The 14,265-nt window shown below is 41.6% G+C and overlaps 1 protein-coding gene across 3 annotated transcripts in view; it reads left to right on the plus strand.

The window, feature by feature from the left end:
• Nucleotides 1–14,265, plus strand: part of aopep (aminopeptidase O (putative)) — an 89,537-nt gene that overhangs the window by 26,387 nt on the left and 48,885 nt on the right. For all 3 annotated transcript variants that reach the window (XR_009710011.1, XM_061260423.1, XM_061260422.1), the window contains 5 exons: nucleotides 2,070–2,172; nucleotides 3,884–3,991; nucleotides 4,452–4,495; nucleotides 7,747–7,807; nucleotides 13,744–13,806. Coding sequence is in view for 2 of the 3 variants with exons in the window: in XM_061260423.1 (XP_061116407.1) it covers nucleotides 2,070–2,172; nucleotides 3,884–3,991; nucleotides 4,452–4,495; nucleotides 7,747–7,807; nucleotides 13,744–13,806 (379 nt within the window). In the remaining variant the exon portion in view is untranslated. The remainder of the gene's footprint in view (nucleotides 1–2,069; nucleotides 2,173–3,883; nucleotides 3,992–4,451; nucleotides 4,496–7,746; nucleotides 7,808–13,743; nucleotides 13,807–14,265) is intronic.

The following is a 14,265-nucleotide window of genomic DNA, read 5'->3' on the forward strand; positions in this document are numbered from 1 at the left end:
GTGTGTGTGTGTGTGTGTGTGTGTGTGTGTGTGTGTGTGTGTGTGTGTGTGTGTGTGTGTGTGTGTGTGTGTGTGTGTGTCTGTGTCTGTGTCTGTGTGTGTGTATAGATATGTGTTTGTGTGTGTGTGTGTGTGAGCGTGTGCATTGACATTTGTTTATGCGGGTGTGTTTATATATATGTGTGTGTGTGTGTGTGAGAGAGAGCATGTGTGCATTTGTTTATGTGTGTGTTTATATATGTGTTTGTGTGTGTTTATGTGCATAGACATGTGTTTGTGTCAATGTGTACGTGTATTTGTGTGTGTGCATAGATGTGTTTGTGTAAATGTGTACATGTATTCGTGTGTGTGTGCGCGTACATAGTTGTGTTTGTGTAAATGCGTGTGTGTGCGTGTATGTGTGTAAATGTGTGTGTGCGTGTGTGTGTCTGCACACACCACGTTACACCAAACCCGCAACTGCTTGATAAGCACAGACTGACGCCAGGCCGTTTTATGATGCTCAACAGAGAGACGCCTAATGACTGCTGTTTAGCGATCGCTCTGGTTCTGTCTGCGGCCGCGCCCACTCTCCTGGCTCCGCCACTTCAGTCCTAAATCTCTCAGAGATTTCCCAGGGTTCCTCACGTTTCACCCCTCTGTGTGTCTGTCAGTCAGGCCCGGGTCAGGTAATTATGGGAAAGGCTTTCACCGTTTGGACGCTACGCTGCATAAAAGTGTTTTAATCTTTTAATGAGACATATGAGACGTTAATTTTTTTCCCTCTCAAGTAGAAAATACTATCTTGTTTTAAGTTACTTTTTGCCTGGCAAGTGAAATTATCTCACCCCTTTGGCAAATCTTGAAATGAGTAAAACGATCTCACCCCATTGGCCATCTTTTTGTCTTATCGAGTGAATAACAGAAATAAGATTTTTCAAGTATCTGCTAGAATGTTTTAAAATTGAACTGCCGTTTGAAAAGTATATCTAACGATTATTTTACACAACAATCTACAGTCTATCTGTCCATCTGTGTGCCTGTATGTCTGTGTGTACTCGTGTTCATCTTTGTGTGTGAGCATCTTATCTTTGCATGCATGTGTGTGTGTGCACCTGTGTGTGTGTGTTTGCATGCATGTTTGTGTGCACCTGTGTATGTGTGTGTGTGTGCACCTGTGCATGTGTGTGTGCACCTATGTATGTGCGTGTGTGTACACCTGTGTATGTGTGTGTCTGTGTGTGCATGCATTTGTGTGTGTGTGTGTGTGTGTGCACCTGTGTATGTGTATGCACCTGTGTATGTGTGTGTGTGTGTGTGTGACTGTGAGTGTGCACCTGTGTATGTGTATGTGTGTGCGTGTGTGTGTGTGTGCGCACCTGTGTATGTGTATGTGTGTGTGTGTGACTGTGAGTGTGCACCTGTGTATGTGTATGTGTGTGTGTGCGTGTGTGTGTGTGTGCACCTGTGTATGTGTGTGTGTGTGTGTGACTGTGAGTGTGCACCTGTGTATAATAGGCATGTGTGTGTGTCTGTGTGTGCATGTATGGGTGTGTGGGCCTGTGCGTGTGTGTCTAACAGTCAGTGAGGTTGTTTCCTAGGTCTCCATGGTGCTGTGCTCTCAGGGATGGGGGTGGGGGTGGGGGTGGGGGGGTGTAGGTGACTCAGAGAGATAGGTGTGGATCACAAAGCGGTCGGGCCTTATCACCACAGACCATGCAGGTCGGGTGGGGGGTGGGGGTTGTGGGGTAGGGGGGGATACGGGGCCGTATTTAATTACCCAATGAAAAGAAGCTAAGAATGCTTTGGTCCAGACCCTACACTCGATCGTCACGGAGACGCGTTGTCACGGAGACTCTTGTCTCCGAGAACTTTACCTGTCTGGACCTTTTGCCGTCTGGTATCAGGAGAAGGTGTGGAGTTTCGCAGGGGGCATTGTGCAGAGATGGATGACACAATGTGTGTGTGTGTATCTGTGCATGTCTGTCTGTGTGTGTGTGTGTGTGTCTGTTTGAATTGATGCGTGTGTCTGTGTGAGTGAGTATTGATGTGTATGTGTGTGTGTATTGATTTGTGTGTGTGTTTTCCAGGCCTAACAAGGAGAGCACAGGTGAGGTCAGCGAATCAGGGGCCTCCGTGGTCAAACATGCTCTGAACCCTGAGAAGCCCTTCATGCAGGTGCACTATCTGAAGGTAAGCTCCTCTGGTGGAAGGAGGTGGAATAACACCTTGCTATGGTAAAGCTATGGCGTTACTAATAAGATGCTAATCAGATGATTATCAAGTCATAAAATAATAACTGTTCAGTGCTGTGTGTTTGCAGGCAAAACTTAGTTCAGAAAGCTCCTGGCTTTTGCTGTCCGAAAGCTCTGGATAATCACCTCTATTTTTATTCAGAATCTTTTTTTTTTGAAGATTTTGCTTTGTGCTTAGGCCCCCTAGGAATTGCCACCTTGCCACCTTGATTTAGACTGTCAAAACCGAAACCCTTAAAAAACACAGTGCGCGCACACACACACACACACACACACACACACACGCAAACAGACATCAATAGTTAAGGTTCATTTTAAGTCTATTTGTCAAAATGTGTTGCAGTTTGTCATTTGCATATACTGTATCCCCAGAACAGGAAATTTGGTTTGTGGGAACTCCGTTAATTTAACGATTTTGTCCATCATAATATGCAAAGTAGTAGATCTAGGTGTGTCTTGACTTAATATGCAAATCATCACAGGGGTCATTGGTTTAATAGTTACAGTCGGCAAGAGAGGGCACACCCACGAAAACATCATACACCCCCCCCAAGGGGATTTGGAGTTCCCGTAGGAAATCAATGAAGCAGTCCGTCATACCGTCGGTCTTGTCAGACTTATTAAACACACTGCAATTTTGCCAAAAAGCTGCTGTATGGCTCACTGCACAGCTAATGCGCTGGCCCACAATGCATCATTAACCATCAAAGTGATCGACGTGAAACCATTCGATCATGGTCAGCAAGCAAATCTCAGACTGCTTTTCATGGTGATTGATCATAATGTGTTTGATGTGGTTCCTTACTGGAGGATTGAATACGACAGCAGATGATGGCAGAGAAGGAGATCTCCGGCAACTATGTTGCATCATTTGTCCACCCTAACTTCATGAGGACAGAACTCAAGTCCCATTTGGTTTATTTTTGCCAAAATACCTTTGCTGGACTTTAGGAAACGATTCAATTGCTGACATCACAGTAATATAGCAGTGATAGCTAACTTGATCTAAAATGGGTCCCTTTTCAGAACAATGACAGGCCATAGTGACCACTGACATAGTGACCGTAGTGATCAATGTAATTACTGACATCACAATAAAATAGCAGTGATCGCTAACCAATGATTACCGTATGGCCCATCCACAAAATCACAGTCCCTTATCAGGGTGAGCCATCCAGGACCCCCTGCTCTGTTCTGTTTTTGTATGTTTTTTGTTCTTCTGAAGCTGAAGTTTCAATTAAAACTGAACCTTGCTGAAAAAAAAACAGCTCAAGCTAGGTTTTGAAACAGCTAGTAGCTGGTTGACCAGTTCAGACCAGCTCCATAATCAACATGGTTTGACCAGCTAAAGCTAAGTTTTGAAACAGCTGGTAGCCCATGGTTTCAAGCTGGTTATAGCTGGATTTTACACCAGGGAAAGGAATGCTCTCCTGGGTATCAACTCTAGAGGTTATGAAATACAGAAATAAGGTCACCCTGAAATGGCTTGCTTTTGAAAGTTAAGTCTATGTTAAGAACTTGCAGATGTGTTTTGGGAAACCAAACCTTTCTCCTACACGTGGAGAAAAACACTGGGCAAAAAACGCATTTCTCTTTTCCCGTTTTAGAAGCCTTGGTTTTGATGAAGTACATGCATCTTTCTCTCTAAGGGCTATTTTCTGCTCAAGTTTCTGGCCAGTAAAATCGGAGAAGAAGAGTTTCTCAGATTCATCCGCCTCTTTGTGAATAAATACCATGGACAGCTTATTCTATCTCAGGTAGGTGACCAGTTCCTCATGACATAGCTGCAGATATCAGACTTAACATTTTATTAAAATAGTATTGTAAAGAACAAGTATTTTTAAATCACTGCAGATTTTGGTATGTTTGAGTAGTGATGTGCTTCATTTAAGTTTGGCTAAACAGTCCACACTCTTTCTTTCCAATGCCAAAACTGGGCCGTTTGAAAGGAAACCACAAAAACCTCCAGGCAGTGTGAGCCTCCAGGCGGCCATATTCCCAGTGTTACTGTGACTTTAAATCTGCATTTTACATTACGGTCATTTTGAAGATGAAGGCTAAACCTCTTTGTGGTTTGATTGGATCATACCCTATTTCTAAAATACTGTGAGTAATCACAATAATGTCAGCTTAATTTGAGTTATTCCTGTAGTTGAAGTCTGTGTTTTTTGTTGTTTACAGTCTAACTAAGTACTGATTAGTTGTGTTTGTTTATAGGATTTCCTGCGAATGCTTTTTGAAAAATTTCCGCACGTACAGAGGTATGTAAACACAATCTGAATAAACACATCCACATACATACAGAAAAGTTGTAAAAATTCGTAGGGAACCACACTCTCATTGGTGTTGCAGTAATATTGGCAGTGATGGAAAAACTGGAGCTTTACTTGAAGGTTCCTGCTGTCGTCCGAGCTGTCCAGTATTTCCCTGGCTTTGCCTGACAGTGTCCCGAGGGACTTGGCAGGCGTGGTCTTCGTCGCCTGTCTGTATCTCGCATTCAAGTTTGTGCTCAAACCCTTGACCCCTGACTTCTGACCCCAGCGACACCTAGCTCTGTCAGAACATTCAAGCAGGATCACCGGGCTAATTATCTGTCTGCGGAGGCTCTCTACCACAGCTGTTCCAATAACTCAGCAGATAAGGAGGAAACATGAGCTGTACCAACTGGAAGAAAGTCTGTTTATCCTATATTATTATTATTATTTCATCGCTGATTTTTCTGTGGAATTAGTACCTCCTTCTTTCCTACCCAGCATCATAGCTTGTTTATACATGTACTCTATTTTTAGTGCAAACCAAAGCCTTGTAGTGCTGGTAGTGGAGGAGGGTGGTCATTGTATTTTGTTTTCTTGGAATAGATTCATTCAAAACAAAGTTAATGAGGCAATGGCAGCTTGCAAGCCTCCACCAAGCCCCCAGTACTTTAATTAAGCGTTTAAAGGATAATCTCTCTTCCTCCCTCCTCCTCCTCCTCCTCCTCCTCCATCAGGAGTGCTCGCATGCGGAGGTTCAGATAGCAGGGTTGGTGGGAGGTCATGTTTATTCCATATTTCTTTTTCACTCCCCTGCTCTGTTCTTCCCCTCTCCTGCCCCTCTCGCATTCTCCACCCAGTTTCTTCTTTCCCTTCTCCTGTTCCCGCTCTCTCCATCTTTCCCTCTGTAATTCTGCCTTTTCCTCCCTCACTCTGATTCTAACCGCATCTCTCCCTCCCTCCCTCCCTCTCTCTCTCTCTCTCTCCCTCCCTCCCTCCCTCCCTCTCTCTCTCCCTCCCTCCCTCCCTCTCTCCCTCTCTCTCTCCTTCCCTCTCTTTTTCCTCCTGTAGCACTAAGATAAGGTCAAACACGGGGGAAGATTTATCAATCCGGTACTGACTTGTTTTATCAAAGTAAAGATTTTTTTGGTTTTTTGGACGGTCAATATTTCCGTCTGTTATCGCCGTTTGTAAACATGGGCAGGGGAGGAATTCAGTGACTGAGTGGTGAGGGTGATGGGGGTTTGTGATGCCTGGATAGTAATTTCGGTCACCTTTGTGGCTTCTCTGCATCCCACCACATACACACACACACACACACACACACACACACATATAGGATGTGGTATATACCATGTGCAGTGTTCTGACTGTATGCATAAAGTGGTGGGCTCCATGCAACCAGAAAGTTTCCAATTCTGATTCCCACTTCAACGGCCGCCCACTTGAGTCCTGAATTACTTAACATGTAAACTATTGTTAATAAACTACTTTGTCTCTTGTGCAAATGACACTATAATAATAGATATTATTATGATTGCTATTATTATTGTTGTTTCCAGTCAGTCAGCGTATGCTGAGATGTTAGTCCTTTGATCAGTGATAGACACTAATACGGTATGTATCTGAGTTTATACCTTTTAGGGGGCCATTTTCAGGGCTGTGGGATATAAGCAGTCAGATTGCTTCAGATCATTGGTGGAGCTTGTTTTCTTCATTGTAGTGTTGAGTTGTGCTGGTTTTGTCCTGACATTGGGCTGGAACGGAGAGTTTCCTTTGTTGACTTCAGGTTCAGACTTTTCTGGAACTTTCTCAGATTTCTACTTGGTGCCAAACCAAGGGGCACAGACCAGGCCTTTCAAAACTCACTTCCTGGTCTCGGTGACAGACGTTGTTCTCTAGCGTGAGAGCAGTTGGCTCCAGCATATAGGTGTTTCAGACACTCAAAGTTTTTAGTCATCTCCCCATGTGTGAGTTGGTTGCTAATGTGTCATTTGGACAATGTTTTAATATTTTCTGGGCCAATCAGGGACAGTGTCACTGGCATGTCACTGTGTGTCACTTGGGAGGGTGGTATCACATACTGTAGTATGTAGTGGATGACCCAGTCTGGCCCAGACTTCATAACGATATAATGGTCTCCCCTTTTTCCAAAATGTCTCTGGCTCAAATTTGAACAACATGGCAGTGCAAAACACTGTTCACAAGCCCAGGGAAAGTCAATTGGTGACGTCACAGTTACTTTATATTTTTTACAGCCTATGGTTACAACTGTGAAAATTGCAACCAAGAAGCCAGGGTTTGTCGTCTTCACGTCATATCATTTCAGTTCATCTCAAAAACTTTTTTCTCTTTGTAATATTGCCTTTCATTTATGTCATTTAAGTTTATCACCAGGCGAAGTTCATATTTAGAGCCTGTTAGAATTTCTTTTTTGTTTTTAGATTTAAGTATATTATGTTTATGAAAATAAGAATAATTACTGGAGGAGAGAAAGGTAAGCACATATCAAATTGATTCTCAGAAGAAGATGGTTCTTGGGAGAATGAGTCATACATATCCTACCGTGATTAATTGGGAAGTAATGGAACTGTTTTTGGCAGCGTGAGTCTGTTTCAGATTTGGAGTACATTTCAATTAGCTGTAATTTACTGGATATAATTGTGCTAATTTGCCACACACTTGAAAGCATGGCTGCACACATGCGAACCCTCTCTTGCAAATTAATTAACAAATCAGCGATATGTCGCAGGGCTTTGTGTCTAGCCTTCTAATTATAGATTTGTATAAACGAGGCTTTTTTTTTTTTTGCATGATCAAAATGACAAACCATTCGCCTTGTTTTAATTACTGGAAAACTTTAATGACTTAATTAGGGGAGCTCACTGCTCACTTTACCCCCACGTCTAAACGTACTGAAACGCTTCAAACGATCTGGTCACATCTGAAATCCAAAAATGTTTGCGCTGCCTTGTTATTGGCTATAAATTTGATACTGTAATACACATGAGCTGACCGCTGTTCTTCTGGGAATTGTAGTCTCAGTAAAACGTAATGTGGCTGTACATTAACAAAAAAAGAGTCACTCTTAGGGGGGTTACTGCGCATTTTATTGTTGTTTTTTCTGTGTGTGTGTGGCCCAAAAATATGTGTGCATTATTAATATTTTCCAAGGACAGCGATTTCTCTTATTGTCTCTCTCGTACATAGTAACAGCCACGGCGGAACAATAATAATGATATTGTGCTATTGTGTTTCAGTCAAGGGCTTACCCTTGAAGTTGTTTACACAGACTGGCTTGACAGACCGGGAATTCCAGAGGTAAGTCGCGTTTCTTTTTCAAAAACATGCAATTTTCTACGTACTGTACAGAAAAAAAGAGCGAGGTGGTGGGATTAGCTACAGATGTTTCTGCGGTGCTGTTGTTTTATTTATTTTAGAGTTTGTGTTTTGTTTATTTGGAGTAGGAGTGTGTGTTGTGCAGTGTTTGAGGAACGATGACCTGCGAGGAGGTGCACTCACGCACCCGGTGAGCCGTATCCAATCAGGACGGGCGGCGCTTCCCCGAGGGGGAGGGTTCTGACAGGCTGCCATGGGAACAGCAGAGCCGTTGGGCATGTCAGTCATGGGGCATAAATATGTCACCGGGGGGGGGGAAACTGCCATCTCTTTCAAAAGTTTCCTCACATAGATACAAATTTTCCAGATTATCGGCACCTGATAAGAGCTAGCAGTAACTCTGACACTCGACGCAAAGTCTGCAATCTCTCTCAGCTGCACAGCTGCTGTTCTGGGAGAACACTTGACTGTGCTGCTGGGTCACCGGCACTGACTGGCCAGAGGGGGCACTGTTGTGCGATGACGAATCATCGATTTTCCTGGAGAGCCATGTCTGATGTGTGAACATGTGTCTGTGTGTGCATGTGTCTACTGTATATGCGTGTGTGTGTTGTGTTTGTTTGTGCGTGTGTGTGTGTGTGTGTGTGTGCATGTGTCTACTGTATATGCGTGTGTGTGTTGTGTTTGTGTGTGTGTGAAGTGTGTGATTGCATATATGTGAGTGTATGTATGTGTGAGTATATATGTGTGTGTGTGCATGTGTGTGTGTGTGTGTGTGTGTGTGTGTGTGAGAGAGAGTGTGTGAGGGGGAGACTGTGTGTATGTGTAATTGTGTGTCAATGCGTGAGAGTATGTGTGTGTGTGTGTGCATGTGAGTATGTGTCTGTGTGTGTGTGTGTGTGTGTGTGTGTGTGTGTGTGTGCGTGTGTGCTTATGTATGAGGGGTAGAGTGTGTGTCTATGCGTGAGAGTATGTGAGTGTGTGTATATAAGTGTGTGTGTGAGTGATTAGGCATTTTACGAGGCACAGGAAGATGGCAGGATAAATGCTGTGTGAGACTGAGGAACAAAAGCAGGGCTATGCTGGGAGCGCGGAGGCTCATCTCAGCCATAAAACAGCTATGTGTGGCATCCCCACAAACAATAGTGCTTTACTGCTGCTGGTCTGCACTGGATACTGCTCACATTCTGCACATCCCACTCTCCCCCTCACACACACACACATACATACTCACACACACACACACACACACACACACTCACACTCACACACACTCACACACATACACACTCCCACACATGCACACACACTCACACTCACACACATACACACTCACACGCACTCACACACACACACACTGTCCCCCTCACACACACACACACACACACACTCACACACATACACACTCCCACACACGCACACTCACACACACTCACACTCACATATTCACACACACACTCACACACACTCTCCCCCTCACACACATACACACACACTCACACACACGTACACACACACTCCACATACACAGACTCTCTCCCCCGCACACACACAAACACACACACTCTCCCCCTCACACACACACACACACACACACACACACACACACACTCTCCCCCTCACACACACATGCTCTCTCCCCCTCACACACACACATACACATGCACACTAACTCTCCCCCTCTCACACACACACACACACACACACACACATACATACTGTCTCACACACACACAGTCTCACACACATGCATATACTCGCATACACACACACACATGCACACACAGATACACACACTGACATACACACAGGCACGCACATGCACGCACACACTCACATACACAGAGACATGCACATACACACACACAATCACATACACACACTCACCCATAAACAGCCTCTCTCTCACGCACACACGCACGTGAGCAGATTTGCACTAAAACATGCACAGATACACAGAAACGCACACGCACATGCACACAGGACAGAGCTCACTGTCATGCTCTGGGGAATGTCGTCAGCTGCAGTTGCTATAAAACCTCAAACTGGGAGGAACTTTGTGTGAGAACGTGTGTGTCTGTGTGTCTGCACATGTGCGTGTGTGCATGTGTGTGTGTGTGTGTGTGTGTGTGTCTTTGCATGTGTTTGCGTTCGTGCATGCATGTGTGTGTGTGGGTGTCCATATGTTTCCTGTCACCTGTGATGTTGGGATCTTTGTGTTCTTCTGCTCTGCTGAAATATGGATGTGCTGCTGCCACGACACCATCCTTCATTATTTCTCATACTGTACCATACTGAATATACCATACACCACATACTGTACAATACTAAATATACCATAGACCACATACTGTAAAATACTAAATATACCATATACCACATACTGTACCATACTAAATATACCATAGACCACATACTGTACCATACTAAATATACCATATACCACATACTGTACCATACTAAATATACCATAGACCACATACTGTACCATACTAAATATACCATATACCACATACTACCATACTAAATATACTATAGACCACATACTGTACCATACTGAATATACCATACACCACATACTGTACAATACTAAATATACCATAGACCACATACTGTAAAATACTAAATATACCATATACCACATACTGTACCATACTAAATATACCATAGACCACATACTGTACCATACTAAATATACCATATACCACATACTGTACCATACTAAATATACCATAGACCACATACTGTACCATACTAAATATACCATATACCACATACTGTACCATACTAAATATACTATAGACCACATACTGTACCATACTAAATATACCATATACCACATACTGTACAATACTAAATATACCATAGACCACATACTGTACCATACTAAATATACCATATATCACATTCTGTACCATACTAAATATACCATAGACCACATACTGTACCATACTAAATATACCATATACCACATACTGTACCATACTAAATATACCGTAGACCACATACTGTACCATACTAAATATACCATATACCACATACTGTACCATACTAAATATACCATAAACCACATACTTTACCATACTAAATATACCATATACCACATACTGTACCATACTAAATAAACCATATACCACATACTGTACCATACTAAATATACCATATACCACATACTGTACCATACTAAATATACCATATACCACATACTGTACTATACTAAATATACCATATACCACGTACTGAATTAAACTAAATATACCGTATATTGCATACTGTATTATACTAAATATACCATATACCGCATACTGCATTATAAAAATATACCATATACCACATACTGTATTATACCAAATATACCATATACCACATACTGTACAATACTAAATATACCATATACCACATACTGTACTATACCAAATATACCATATACCACATGCTGTACTATACTAAATATACCATACACCACTTACTGTATTATACTTAATATACCTTATACCACATACTGCATTATACAAAATATACCACATACCGCATACTGAATTATACTAAATATATCATATACCACATACTGTATTATACAAAATATACCATATACCACATACTGAATTATACTAAATATACCATATACCACATACTGAATTATACTAAATATACCATATACCACATACTGAATTATACGAAATATACCGTTTCTCGCATACTGTATTATACTAAATATACCATATACCGCATACTAAATTCTACAAAATATACCATTTACCACATACTGTATTATACAAAATATACCACATATTGCATACTGAATTATACTAAATATACCATTTACCACACACTGTATTATACTAACTGAATTATACTAAATATACCGTATATCGCATACTGTACTGTACTAAATATACCATGTACCACATACTGTATTATACAAAATATACAATATACCGCATACTGTATTATACTAAATACACAATATACCGCATACTGCATTATACTAAATATACCGTATGCCGCATACTGAATTATACTGAATATACCATATACTGCATACTGTATTATACTAAATTGACAATATGCCGCATACTGTATTATACTAAATATACCGTATACCGCATACTGTATTATACTAAATACACAATATACCGCATACTGCATTATACTAAATATACCGTATTCCGCATACGGCATTATACTAAATATACCATATACCGCATACTGTATTATACTAAATATACCATATACTGCATACTGTATTATACTAGATACACAATATACCGCATACTGCATTATACTAAATATACCGTATGCCGCATACTGAATTATACTGAATATACCATATACCGCATATTGTATTATACTAAATATACAATATACCGCATACTGTATTATACTAAATATACCGTATACCGCATACTGTATTATACTAAATATAGCGTATAACGCATACTGTATTACACTAAATATACCATATACCACATACTGTATTATACTAAATATACCATATACCACATACTGTATTATACTAAATATACCACATACCGCATATTGTATTATACTAAATATACCATATACCACATACGGTATTATACTAAATATGCCATATACCACATTTTGTATAATACTAAATATACCATAGACCACATACTGTATTATTCTAAATATACCATATACCTCATTCTGTATAATACTAAATATACAATATACCACATACAATATTTTACTAAATATACCAAATACCCCATCCTGTTTCATACTAAATATACCATATGACGCATGTTGTATAACACAAAATATAACATGTACCACATTCTGTATAATACTAAATATACCATATACCGCATACTGTATTATACTAAATATAACATATACCACATACTGTACTATGGTAAAAATACCATATACCAAATACTGTATTATACAAAATATACTATATACCACATACTGTACTATACTACATATACTGTACTATACTACATATACCATATACCACATATACTGTTTACCAAGTACTGTATTATACTAAATATACCATATAGCACATACTGTATTATATGAAATATACCCTATACCACGTACTGTATTATACTAAATATATTATATACTGCATAATGTATTACACTAAATATACCATATACCACGTGTGTATCTGTGCATGTAGTGTGGGTAGTGTGCATGGGTGTATGTAATGTGGGTAGTGTGTGCATGTAGTATGTCTGTATGTGTGTATTTAGTATGTCTGTCTGTATGTGTGTATGTAGTATGTGTGCATGTCTGTATGCATTATGTCGGTATGTGTGTGTGTGTGTATGTAGTACAGTAGCTCCTCCCTGCTTTGCTGTGGGAGGTAGCAGCCTGATTACAGCCACTGCTGCTCTTTCACTTTTGAAGGATCCCAAGGCTGGTGCTACCGACTGCTCTCTCTCTCCTTCTCTCTCTCTCTCTCTCTCACTCCCCCTCTCTCTCTCCCTCCCACCATCTCACACCCCCTTTCCACATTCTAGCCTTCTCTCTCTCTCCCTCCCTCTCTTTGTCTCCCTCCCTCTCTCCCTCCCTCCTTGTGAAGCGGGAGTTGTAGCGCTTGTGAGTCAGCCGTCGGTGTTGAGAGCGCTGTATTAGGGTTAAGTGCAGTGTGGGTGCGCACAGCTGCCCACAGGGACCTGGGAGAGACGGACTCTGACGCAGGGACATACTGAGGGGTCGCATCTCCACATTGATCTGCCTCCTTTTCCCCTCTTTTTAATTCCTTATGATTCAACCTCCGGAGTCGAAAGGCAAGTTTCAGTCAGAGGGAAACAAGTGATCCCTGTCTCTCTCTCCTCTCCCCTCCTCTCTCCCCTCCTCTCTCTCTCTCCTCTCCCCCCCTCTTCTCCCCCTCCTCTCTCTCTCACTGCTCATCTCTCTGCTCTGTTCTTTCTCTTGTTCAGACGCTTCTTGGAGTGAGCGAGGGATGGTTCCGGTGCTCGCTGGTGGAAGAAGTTAAAGAGGAGGTAAGAAGGCAGCTTCTCTCCTTTTTAGAATCCTGTTTCTCACAATCTGTTTTTCTTCATCCGTTTCTTTTTCTTTCTCTTTCTGTATTTATAACTGCATATAGTTAGACGTATGCATGTGTTTTTAATGTAAGTAAAGTTAAAGTACTGTTGTGTATAGTACTCCTGTATTTCCCACTGTGTATGTGAGTGTGTGTGTATGTGTATGTACGTGTGTGTATGTGTGCGCGTGTGTGTTTGTGTGCGTTGCTGTTTCTGTGTGTGTGTGTGCGTGAGTTTGTGTGCTTTCGTGTCTGTGTGTGTGTCTGTTGTGTATGTCTGCGTGTGCGTGTGTGTGTGTGTGTGTGTCTGTGTGTGTGTGTGTCTGTGTGTGTGTGTTGTGTGTGTGTGTGTTGAGCGCTGTGTTGTGTAATAGTCTGAGAAGGCTGTAGTAAGCCGGTGCTGTTCAGACACACTCCT

Source organism: Conger conger, chromosome 11 (genome assembly GCF_963514075.1).
Source record: "Conger conger chromosome 11, fConCon1.1, whole genome shotgun sequence".
NCBI lineage: Eukaryota > Metazoa > Chordata > Actinopteri > Anguilliformes > Congridae > Conger > Conger conger.